Source organism: Hemitrygon akajei, chromosome 10 (assembly GCF_048418815.1).
Source record: "Hemitrygon akajei chromosome 10, sHemAka1.3, whole genome shotgun sequence".
NCBI classification, from domain to species: domain Eukaryota; kingdom Metazoa; phylum Chordata; class Chondrichthyes; order Myliobatiformes; family Dasyatidae; genus Hemitrygon; species Hemitrygon akajei.
The window spans coordinates 15,081,796-15,095,091 of NC_133133.1; the positions used below are offsets into that span (position 1 = coordinate 15,081,796).

Consider the following 13,296-nt stretch of genomic DNA (forward strand, 5'->3'; position numbering starts at 1 on the left):
ACATGTCCGGGCATTAGAAACATAGAAACATAGAAAACGTACAGCACAATACAGGCTCTTTGGCCCACAAAGTTGAGCCAAACACGTCCCTACCTTAGAAATTTCTAGACTTACCCATAGCCCTCTATTTTTCTAAGCTCCATGTACCTATCCAAAAGTTTCTTAAAAGACCCTATCATATCTGCCTCCATCACCATTGCTGGCAGCTCATTCCATGCACTCACCACTCTCTGCGTAAAAAAAAACTTACCCCTGACATCTCCTCTGTATTGGCCACCAAGTCTCTGTAATGGCCACCACATCATAGCTCCAAGTACTGATCCATGCTCTAAGCTCACCCACTTTGTTCACAACACTCCTTGTGTTAAAATAGACACATCTCAAACTGTCGGTCTGAGCGCGTCCCTTCTCTATGACCTGCCTATCCTCCCTCACACACTGTCTCCAAGCTTTCTCTATTTGTGAGCCAACCTCCTCTTCCCCAGTCTCTTCAGTTCGGTTCTTACCCCCCAACAATTCTAGTTTAAACCCTCCCCAGTAGCCTTAGCAAACCTCCCCGTCAGCGTATTTGTCCTCCTAGGATGCAGGTGCAACCCGTCCTTTTTGTACAGATCACAACTGCCCCAAAAGAGGTCCCAATGATCCAGAAATCTGAATCCTCTTCATGATAAATAGTCAAGCACAGATGTTCTCCAATAAGGGAATAAACCCTTGGAAGAATATCATACTCGACTCAAGTACTACTACTGTCACGGTTCCAAAGAAAAAAGCTGCAAATGTTAGAAAGCCAAAATAAACAAGAAAATAATTGAAATTGCCAATGATAATGGATTCATTGTGAAAGATAGATCACGTTTCAGCTTCTAACAAATATTTTTGGATATTTCTGGGGACACATTGCAAAACTTTATAAAATCATAAGGCATAGATATTTGCTGCCCTTTTGCCAGAATAGGGAAGTCTACAGGAAGAGAAAAGAGATGGGTAAGATGAGAGGGGAAAGACTTAAAGAGATTTAAAGCAAAAATTGTTTCACAAAGAGGAAGGTGAATATATAAAAGGAGCTGCCAGAGAACGTTCCCAGCAGGGATTCCCAACCTGGGGTCCATGAACTCCCTTAGTTAATGGTAGGGGTCCATGGCAGAAAAATGTTGAGAATCCCTGCTGTGGAAGCAGGTGCACTCACAAAATTTAAAATACAATTTTAGAAATGTACGTGGATAGGAAAGAAGGATATGGGCTAAATCCAGGCAGTGGGATTAGCTTGGGTGGACATTTAGGTCAGCATGGATGTTGGCCAATGAATTTGTTTAAATACTGTATAACTCTATGACTCTATGACATTGTATTGAAATAAGTGAGTTGTTCATTCATTTTCTTGTTATCATAGGAATGCTTGCCAAAATTATGGAGGAGTAATATCTTACAAAAGCGGAATATTCTTGTGATTGAAGAGGTTGAAGAGGAGGATTTTGGAAATTACACATGTGAACTCAAATACAAGGACCAGTTGGTGAGAAGAACGATTGAATTGATCGTTACAGGTAAGATCATTCATGTTCATTACAAAGTGAAATAAAATTATGTCCAGGATTTCACATCTGACCCTGTGATGAAATAGCAATGGATCTTCTCTTCAGCTAGAAAGTGCCTCTGGTGTTTATTATCACGTTGGTTGATGTTGGAATGGGTTATGACATTTTGTACATGATAGGATTGGCTTTGTGAATTTTCAATAGAATCATACTATCATATTATTTCAGGTCAAAGGGTAATGGGAATGGTGGGAATGTATGGAGAATGAAATGGAATTCATGTAAATGGGTACTTAATGGCTAGTATGGATTTAGTGGGCCATACGTGACTCTATGACTTGGTTGAAATTAATCCTACTTCCCAGCCCTTAACCTGCCATGCATGTGAAGAACTTTGCAGTTGTTTCTTGAATTATGACATAGGTTTCTGCCTCTACCATTCAGTTAGACAATGAGGTCCAAATGCCACCAGTCTTTGAGAGGAAAACTTCTTCAAGCTTCCTCTCACTCTTCTGGGTGGCTTCTAGAATACTTGCAACATAATCTGGGTTCTGTGATTTATGAATTGGACTGCACAGTAGTTCAATTGAACACTTTGAGTTTTACGTTTTTATATGCTGTGTTTTTGCCCATTCCTTTGTGTTTTGCTGCCATTTGCGTGATTTGTTTGTTTTTATCGTGCATCAGGAATTTGATGTTCTTGTTGCCATTTGCGTGATTTGTTGTTTTTTGTACGTAGGGAAGTTGATGAATTGCTTTGAACAGTCTCTATGGTTTTCTTTGATTTGTGGCTGTCTGGAGAAGACAAATCTCAGTATAGTGCATACATACTATGATTATAACCGTCCCTTGAATCTTGGGTCTTGAATCCTAATCAGACCAATGAAACGAATAAAGGGCAGCATGCCATAGCTAGGTTTCCTGGGTGAAGAGGATTAAATGTAACGTTCAACTTATTTACTTGTTTAACAGGGTGGGAAATGTTAAGGGCTTCATAGTTACAAGTATTGAATCAAGCACAGAGCAGAAGATATTCCACTGCACAACATTTTGTAACAGAAGTTATCAAACAGAAAATGTTCCTACTGGGACTATCTCTTCAACAGGAGTAAAATCTCTGTTCTCTTTAGTTGCTGAAAATGTAGACCATGTTCAAGTTCATTGTCATTTGACTGTACAGATATAAAACCAAGCAAAACAATGTTCCTCCAGACCAAAATATTATACTATTATCATCATTATGTGCCATGTCATATGATGCAGGTAATCATGGTCTTGACAATGATGTTCCAGGGAAGTTTTTCTACAGAAGTGGTTCACCATTGCCTTCTCCGGGGCAGTGTCTTTACAAGAGGGCAACATTTTCTCTAATTTATAATGACTAGTGTGTGCAAATATACTGTGCAATTTTTGCCCAGTGACCAGAACATTTACACACTGATTCATTTCTTTGATAAAAAGAATACAAATAAGCCAGTCCTAAAATCATCACATACTCCATATTTTCAACACGGTCTGCATCAGAAACTGGAAAGGAAATGCGATTGTGTACGATCGTGAAATATACTGAACATGCCAATGAGGTAGAGGGTGACAACCTTTAGTGCGCAGTTTAAATTCCTTTGTTAAATTCCAGCAAAAGGTATGTGCATTTGCACACGTGCACACCTTAGAGGGAACATTGCAGGTGGCCTCAGCCACTATCAATGCTCTTTAGAGATTGTCGGCCTGGCGTCAGTGGTCACATAACTAGTACTTGTGATCTGCATCAGCTTCTCATACAACCAGCCACCACCTGCTCCCATGGCTTCACGTGACCCAGGTCAGGTTCTAAGCAGGTTTTATGCCTTTCCCAGAGGTGATCTACACTGTAGCAGAGGGAAGGGGCACCTTACACCATCTTTTGTAGAGATGTATCTCCTCCCCACCACCCATTATACTCTAGATAATTTAAAATATAATTCAAAAAGCATGTAGTAAAGTGCAACACAGCTAAACAGTAAAGAATATAGTAAGCAGGTCACTGACTTAGTACAAAACTTTGCTGGTGGCCGCTGACAGTTTGACCTCTACACAACTGAAGATTCACTTTCCACTGAGTGAAAGAAATATCAGACTCCAAACAAGATGGTGAGAATCTCGCAGGATTGGGCAGCATCAATGGAAGGAAATGGACAGTCAGTGATTCAGGCTGAGATACTTCATCAGCCACGTATATATTTCCAAATCAGGATGTTGTGTAAGTTTCCTCCAGCATTTTTTGTGTGGTGCTCTTAATATCCAGCATCTGTAGAATGTCTTGCATTTATGATTGTTGCCATATACCTGTAGCCCTTGTCCATAAAGGTAGCAGCTGTTGCTTTGGAAAGTTCCAGCGGTGTAGCCTAGGGAAGTAACTGCTGTGTAGTGACTATGGTGAATAAGAATTAACAATTAGGCAAGTTGATGGATTGATAAGCAACACTTGGTTGGTGTTAACTTCATGAGATGTTGGAACTTCACTCATCCAGGCAGGTAGAGATAGTTTTCCGTCTTGCAGAAGACAAAAGGAAGTCGAGAAGTGTGTCACTCTCTCCAAGGTAGAGTGGATTGTGGAGCTGAGAGTACAGTCAGGGCAGTCATTCCACTCTTCAAGAAGGGAGAGAGGCAGAAGAAAGGAAACTATAGGCCAGTTAGTCTGACTTTAGTGGCTGAGAAAATGTTGGAATCATTTGTTAAAGCTGAGGTCTCAGGGTATTTGGAGGCATAAGATAAAATAAGATATAGGCAGCATTGTTTCATCAAGGGAAAATCTTGCCTGACAAATATGTTGGAATTCTTTGAAGAAATAACAAGCAGAATAGAGAAAGGAGACGTACAAAAAAGCTGGATGAACTCAGCAGGTCGAGCAGCATCTGTTGAAAGGAGCAGATGACTGTTCCTTTCAACGGATGCTGCCCGACCTGCTGAGTTCATCCAGCTTTTTTGTACGTCTTGATTTGACCACAGCATCTACAGTGTACTTTGTGTTTACTAGAGAAAAGAGAATTGGTTGATGCTGTGCGCTTGGATTTTCAGAAGACCTTTGACAAAGTGCCACACATGAGACTGCTTAATAAGCTAAGAGCCCATGTTATTACAGCAAAGATTCTAGCATGGATAAAGCAGAGGCTAATTGGCAGCAGGCAAAGAGTGGGAATAAAGAGAGCCTTTTCTGGTTGGCTGCCAGTGACTAGTAATGTTCCACAGTATGTTCCACATTACAGTAGTAATGTGTTGGGACCAATTCATTTTAGGTTATATGTCAATGATTTGGACGATGGAATTGATGGCTTTGTTGCAAAGTTTGCAGATGATATGAAGGTCGGTGGAGGGGCGGGTAGCTTTGAGGAAGGACTTAGATTTTCAAGAATGGGCAAAGAAATGGCAGAGAGAACACAGTATTGGGAGGTGTATGATCATGCACATCAGTAGAAGAAATGAAAATGTTAACTCTTTTCTAAATGAAGAAAAATACAAAAAAAAATGAGGCGCAAACAGATTTGGGAGTTCCTTGTGTAGGATTCCCTAAAGGCTAATTAGCAAGTTGAGTCTGTGGTGAGGAAGACAAATACAATGTTAGCATTCATTTCAAGAAGACTAGAATATAAAAACAAGGATGCAATGTTGAGGCTTTTTAAAGCACTGGTGAGGCCTCAGTTGGTACTTTGAGCAGGTTTGGGCCCCTTGTCTTAGAAAGGATGTGCTGAAACTTGAGAGGTTTCTAAGGAGGTTCACAAAAATGATTCCAGGATTGAATGACTTGTCATATGAAGAGTGTTTGATGGTTTTGGGCTTGTATTCACTCGAATTCAGAAGGATGAGGGGTGACTTCATTGAAACCTATCAAGTGGTGAATGACCTTGATAGAGTGGATGTAGAGAAGATCCTTCCTACGGTGAGAGAGTATAAGACCAGAGGACACAGCCATAGACTGGAGGGGCATCGTTTTAGAATGGAGATGAAGTGGAATTTCTTTAGCCAGAGAGTGGTGAATCTGTGCAATTCTTTCTGACAGGCAGCTGTGAAGGCCATAACTTTATATTTGTTTAAGGCAGAAATTTATAGATTCCTGATTGGTCAGAGCATGAAGAGATACAGGGGGTAGGTGGGAGTTTGGAGCTGAGAAGGAAAAATTAATCAGCCATGATGAAATGGTGGAGCAGAATAGATGGGCCAAATGGCCCAGTTCTACTCCTATATCATATGGTCTTTTTGTATAACCTTTACGAATGATGCAATAAGTTTGATTGGCCTAATCTTGCTCCTAAATCGTATTTTCATATCCATAGGTCAAAACAATGTTGAGTTTAGGGCCATACGAACAAATCGATGTGTGAACAGATGCAATGGAAAACCTACAGAAGCATCATTGGCACATAGCATCATATAAGCAGCATTCACAAGAAAATCATAAATTATGCACAATTTTTACAAGATAAAACACAATTTGAAGAAGAAACAAACTAAGTCCATGCAGTGAAAGGTGATCAAAGTGGTCATAATGAGGCTGATCTACAGTGAATAGATATTTGCTGATTGGTTCAGGAACCAAATGACTGAAGCCAATCTGCTGTTGTTGGACCTGGTGGTGTGGGACTTTGGGCTTCTGTACCTCGTGCCCAATGGTAGATGTAAGTAGATTGCATGGTTTGGATGCTGGAGGTCATTAATGTTAGATGTTGCCTTCATTCTACCTAATAAAGTGGTCACTGCGTGTGTATGTTTGTGGTCTTCTGCTGCCGTAGCCCATCCACTTTAAGGTTCGATGTGTTGTGCGTTCGAAGATGCTCTTCTGCACACCACAGTTGTAATGTGTGGTTATTTGAGCTGCTATCAGCTTGAACCACTGTGGCCATTCTCCTTTCACCTGTCTCATGAACAGGGTATTCACTGGATGTTTCTTTTTTGTGTTCTCACACCATTTTCTGTAATCTCTAAAGACTGCTGTGTGTGAAAATTCCAGGAGATCTGTACTTTCTGAGATACTCAAACCACCCCATCTGACACCAACAATTATTCCACAGCCAAAGTCGCTTAGATTATATTTCATCCCCAATCTGATGTCTCCTCTGAACAATAACTGAACCTCTTGAAAATGTTTGCACGTTTTTTATGTATCGAGTTTCTGCTACATGATTGGCTGATTAACAAATGTGCGCAGGTGTACCTAATAAAGTGTGTGTGTGTGTGTGTGTGTGTGTGTGTGTGTGTAACTTTAACTTTAATATACTATATTTCAGTCCCAAATGTTGTAAAACCATAATGGAACAATGCTTACCAAATCATATATTAATGCAATACATGGGTGCATTTATTAGTACACTAATGATAAGCTATTTCTGCTGTAATCCAAAGCAATATGAATCAGTTAGGACATTAGCTGTACTCTTTCAATATTGAAGCAATCCTTCCTTCCTATACTGATATAAATCTTTCAGTATTTATACCAGTACAATGGCAGGAAGAAGTAACAGCCTGGCTGTTATCTGAAGAAGATCTTGAACAACCAATTAGATCATAAGCAGACTCCCAGGAGGAGCATGCAAAACCATAATTGTACAGTGCTTTGAGGGGAAATATAACCAAGTGATAAATTCATCAACATTTCTTGGACAACTTTAAGATTTGCTTTTAATAGGTTTTCAGAAGAAAGATTGGCTTGATTTAATTTTATAACATAAGGGCTTGAGGAAGGTATAAGATAGATTTCATAAAAGCTTGGTACAATTCAATTATTTAAATTAATTTATCACACTCCAGAGATTTAGACACAGGATTGTAGGCTGGCACTCCAACGTACTGTAGTCGAACAATTACGTAGCCAGAGGTCAAGGGGTAGTAAACCGAACGACATGGTGCGCTGGTCTTCATTCGTTGAGAGATAGAGTTCAAGAGCTGTGTAGTAACGCCTCAGCTCTATAAAGCTTCAGTTAGACAGCATTTAGAGTATTGTGTTCAGTTTTGGTTGCCTCATTAAAGGAAGAATGTGGAAGCTTTAGGAAGGGTGCAGAAGACTGGAGAACATGTCTTATGAGGATGGATTGAGAGAGTTAAAGCTTTTCTCTTTGGAGCGAAGGAGGTGACTGGATAGAGGTGTACAAAATAAGAGGTATGGAATCTAATATGACAGGGAATAATCTTAAGGTGATTGAAGGAATATATTGGAGGGAATACACACAGTGGTAGGACTGTGGGATGTGCTGTTGGGAGTGGCGAAACAGGCAGGTAAATTAGGGCCAATTAAGAGAGTATTAGATAGGCACATGGATGAAAGAAAAATGAATGGCTACTTGGAAGGGAAGGGATAGATTTATCTTAGAGTGGATTAAAAGGTCAGCACATCATCGTGGGCCGAAGGGCTTGTTCTGTGCTGTAATGTTCTATGTTCTATGCTCTAAGGTCCTCAGTAGCAGACACAGAAAATGCAAAGAACCATTTCAAGGAAGGGTAAGGATAATATCCCTAGTGTCCTGTCCATTTACTCCTCAAAGAACTTCATTACACCAGGCCATGAAGTCATCACTTCCCTATCATTTGTGGAAGGTTATGATGTGTAAATTGACTGCTGTTTCCTGTATTACAGCAATGACTACTGAATCAAACACAGCAACTGTAAACTGCTCTGGGTATAGAAGGCAACCTGGAGATGCAAGTCTTCTGTTCTTCAGCACATACTTTGCCTTGAGGCAGGCAGCTTAGAAGTCAGATTTAAACTTAGTAAGAAAGGAAAATACTACAGGCACAAGAAATCTGACACAGAAGTAGACAATGCTGGACAAGTTGAGTGGGTCAGGTAACATGCATGGATTTTGTAGAGCTTTCCTTTAGAAGTTTTAAAGTTCACAGTTCAAAGTAAATTTATTATCAAAGTACTTACATGTCACTATATACTACACAGCCCTGAGATTCATTTTCTTGTGGGCATGTAAGCACCCATGCTAGCCGAATATGTTGCTGCTGAATACCAAAATTAAATAATATCATTGAAAGGAGATGGCTGGTGAAGACCCTCAACTTGAAATGTTGACTATTCATTTCCATCCATAGATGCTGCCTGACTTGTTGAGTTCCTTCAGCACTTTCAGAGTAGCTAAATTTATTCCTCCAGTTTTTTTAATTTTTTTTTATTGTTAAAACTAAAACCATGGAAACTACAAGACAATCCATAATTATCAAATCAATTTAGTAGTTCTTATTTTTACAGAACTTCCAGTACATTTATTAATTATATTTCTACCTAGAAGTGATATCAATTGAAAAATTAGGACAATATCACAAAAATATATGAAACTAAACGGCATTCTACTTTTACAATGCATTAGGCTTAGGTTTGGTGAGACATTCAGTTATCATTATGAATTGAATTGACCTTATTTCTTACATCCTTCACATACATGAGGAGTAAAAATCTTTACATTACATCTTCATCTAAATGTGCAATGTGCAATCATAGTAATTTGTAACCAATAGTATGTACAACAGGACAGTCAATATACCATAGAAATACAATTGTGTCAGCGTGAATTACTCAGTCTGATGGCCTGGTGGAAGAAGCTGTCTCAGGGCCTGTTGCTCCTGGCTTTAATGTGGTGGTACCATTTCCCAGATGGTAGCAGCTGTAACAGTTTGTGTTTGGGGTGACTTGGGTGTCCAATGATCCTTCGGGTAGTTTTTAACGCACCTGTCTCTGTAAATGTCATGAATAGTGGGAAGTTCACATCTGCAGATGCGCTGGGCTATCTGCACCATTCTCTGAAGAGTCCTGTGATTGAGGGAATTACCATTCCCATACTAGGCAATAATGCAGCCAGTCAGGATGCTCTCACTTGTGCCCCTGTATAAAGTCCTTAGAATTTGGGGACTCATGCCAAACTTCTTCAACCGTCTGAGGTGAAAGAGTCGCTGTTGTGCTTTTTTTTCACGAACAGCAATATAGGGACAAGATTGAGTCGAGATTCACAATGAATAGCAAACGTGACTTGTGGCGAGGGCTGCATACCATCGCAGACTTTAAGGCCAAATGTTGTGATGCTGCCGACATTGTGGCCTCTCTCCCAGACGAGCTCAATCACCTTAATGCTCGGTTTGATGTCACTAACTCTGAGCCTCCGAGGAGAGCCATAATTACAACCTGCAACCTGGTCATCTCTGAGGCTGAGGAACGCAGATGTTTCCAACGAGTGGACAATCGCAAGGCTGCGGAACCACACGGCATCCCAGGGTGAGTACTCAGGATATATGCAGCACAACTGGCAGGTGTGTTTACTGACATTTTTAATCCCTCCCTCTCCCAGTGTAGAGTGCCCTCCTGTTTCAAATTATCCACCACTGTCCCTGTAGGTAACATGCCTGAACGACTGGCATCCTGTTGCACTCACCTCATTAATAAGCAAATGCTTTGAGAGGCTGGTCAAGGACTACATCTTCAGCTCGCTACCACCCAAACTGGACTCGCTACAGTTCTCCTACTGATACAACCAACTGACAGGCGATGCAATAGCCACTGCTCCACACACCGTCCTTACACATCTGGAGAAGAAGGATGCTTATGTGAGAATGCTCTTCTTGGACTTCAGTGGAGCATTCAACACCATAGTTCCATGCAGGCTCAACAAGAAGCTCAGAGACCTCAGCCTTGACCCTATTTTGTGCAGCTGGATCCTGGACTTCCTGTCAGATCGAGGCAGCGATGCTGGCAGCACCACTGTGCTTAGCTTTGAAGTCTGCAGTGGTGTGCAGACCCTACCATAAGATGCGTGTGTTGTTGTTGGAGAGCTTTGTCTAGATCTTGTCCCTGTATTGTCGATTTGCTGTGTAGACTTTGCGTAGATCATAGCTTCAAACAGCTTCTGCAGTACTTTGGGTTTTGCAGTGTGAGGAAGTTCATTGGAATCTAGGGAGTAGGTACGGAGGAGATGTCAGGGATAAGTTTTTTACTCAGAGAGTGATGAGTGCATGGAATGGGCTGTTGGCAAAGATGGGCGAGGCGGATACGAGAGGGTCTTTTAAGAGACTTTTGGATAGGTACATGGAGCTTAGAAAAATAGGGGCTATAGGTAAACATAGTAATTTCTAGGGTAGGGACATGTTCGGCACAACCTTGTGGGCCGAAGAGCTTGTATTGTGCTGTAGGTTTTTAATGTTTCTATAATGGGACTTTTTCTCTTAGAACATAGAAGATTGAGAGGAGATTTGATAGAAGTGTTCGAAATTATGAGGGGTATAGACAGGAAGAATGCAAGCAGATTTTTTCCACTGAAGTTGGCTGGAACTACAACTAGAGGTCTTGGGATCAGAGTGAAAGATGAAATGTTTAAAGGGAACATAAGGGAAAATTTCTTCACTCAGAAAGTGGTGAAAGTGTGGAATGAGCTATCAGCACAAGTGGTGCGTGCGAGCTTGATTTCAACTTTTAAGCAAAGTTTGGATCAGTGCATGGATGGTAGATGGTAGGGGTATGGAGGGCTTTGGTCCTGGTGCAGGTCAATGGCAGTAGGCAGTTTATCAGTTTTTGGCATGGACTAAATGGGCCAAAGGGCCTGTTTCTGTGCTGTACTTTTCTATGACTCTGTGACTGTATAAAGTACGGTGGTAGCGGATGCACATATGAGAGTTTAACCGTGGACGTTTTCTAACTAGCTGCAAGTCTAAAATCCTCAGAAGTATTAAAGATAAAGAAGGAAAGATGAAGATTAGCTTTAGATATACATCAAAACATACAATCAACACGCTGGAGGAACTCAGCAGGTCGGGCAGCATCTGTGGAAATAAACAGTCAACGTTTCAGGCTGAGACCCTTCGTCAGGACTAAAGAAGGTGGGGGGAGGGTGGAAGGTGCCAGGTGAAAAACCAACCAGAGGAAAGATCAAGGGGTGGGGGAGGGGAAGCAGGGAGGGGATAGGCAGGAAAGGTGAAGAAGGAATGTAAGGCCCTTACATTATTGAGCAAGTAGTGTTGTGATGCAGAAAAAAGCAATTGCTGATTTGTGCACATCAGGTTTTCTTATCGACCCTCTCCCATTATATTATCCCATGTTAATGAGATTTTATATCAATACAGAGTCCCATCTCTTTATGCATTTCCTAGACTTCTGTGCCAGTAACAACTACTGTATGTACATTCATATATGCATTTAATATTGCAAAAGTATCCTACTGCACTTTGCAGGTGAATTATCAAACAACATTAAACCCTTGGTGTCAATGCCTAATAACTCTTACTTCTTTCATGTGTTACAAGAATGAAGAGCAAAGAAAGAAAGAGGATCTAGGAGAACAAAGAAAAGATGAAGAAGTCATCTCATAGTCAGACTAGTGACTTAAAAAACTCCAGTGATAACATTTAATCTATAAAATAGTCAGATTCAAGCCGTGTGACACCTGCTGCAGAAAAACTGAGAAGCTTCCAGAAAAATACAGATTCAAATGCAGCACCATTACTCAAAAATTCACTGAACAATTACATGTTCAGATGAAGTATAATATTATGATATAATTAAATAAATACACAGCATATATAGAGTAATGCGTAGAAGTCTTAGGCACATATGTATAGTGAGGATGCCTAAGACTTTTGCACAGTACAAGCAAGCATAGGAAAATTTTATACCATAATTCAACAGTAACATATAGCAGGGTTATATAGAGAGAAGAGATATGATTTTGATTAGATTTTTCTGTCAAAGTGCTCACATAATAGCCACTCAGTTCTTGTTATATTGAATGATTCTATTCACAAATTCTGTGAAATGCATGAGGTATTCTTGTAGTTGATGCAGATCCCCTTACCCAAATGAAGGGCTTCATAATGGTCAGTTTATTAACTAATTATCATGGCACAGCAGCGTAGCAGTTAGCCCAACGTTTCACAAAGCCAGTGATCACCAATCAATTTAATTCCCACCGCAGAAATAAGGGGTTTGTACATTCTCCCCATGACCACGATGGTTTACTCTGGGTGCTCCAGTTTCCATCTACATTCCAAAATATGTACGGATTAAAGTTACTGAGCTGTGGACAAGCTGTGTCGACACCAGTGGCAAGGCAACACTTGCGGGCTGCCCGCGGCACAACCCTCGGACTCTGCTGACCTTTGACACAAACGATACAGTTCACTGTATGTTTGACTTTTTCAATGTACATGTGACAAATAAAGCTCATCTTTAAAATCTTAAATCTTTGACTATCACAACACTACTTAATGTCCTTGGCTTCAGGTTTTCAGCTTTCTGACCTAAAGAAAGATAATATTATGTTTTCAGTAATAACCCTCAGCTTAAGATGCACATCTGCTTCACTCCTTAAGTCCATCAGCAGCTGAAAAATATGGAAACTTAAGAATGAAATACCTATAAATCTCAAGCCCTAGACAAATTAATCAAATGCAAACAGGCTTAGTGAAATTTCTGGTATGTTGGAAGGTGTTCCATTACTTTCATATTGATTATTCATCATGGAGTCTTGACGTGCCAGCTTTGTTTGAAAGGATTATTTGCTTATTTCTTAATATTACCTTATTTCTATCCTATCTCCTTCAATAGGTTCTGTATTGCATTAATTTCAGAATTGTATGAGTTACATATGTGCGGAGTAAGAATGGTAATGGAGTAGTGAGATTAAACAATTTTACTGAGCCATGCCAGCCTTGAAGCACACAAGGCAACTCAGAAGCAACAGACTAGGCCCCTGAGACAAAAAAATGTGTGCATTCAAACGCCCACACAAAAAAAAGAGAGGACCTC

General features: G+C 40.4%; 1 protein-coding gene across 3 annotated transcripts in view; it reads left to right on the forward strand.

The window, feature by feature from the left end:
- The window catches only part of il1rapl2 (interleukin 1 receptor accessory protein-like 2), a 1,249,784-nt gene that overhangs the window by 692,041 nt on the left and 544,447 nt on the right, over positions 1–13,296 (forward strand). For all 3 annotated transcript variants that reach the window (XM_073057804.1, XM_073057805.1, XM_073057806.1), the window contains exon 5: positions 1,391–1,544. In XM_073057804.1, coding sequence (XP_072913905.1) covers positions 1,391–1,544 — 154 coding nt within the window. The remainder of the gene's footprint in view (positions 1–1,390; positions 1,545–13,296) is intronic.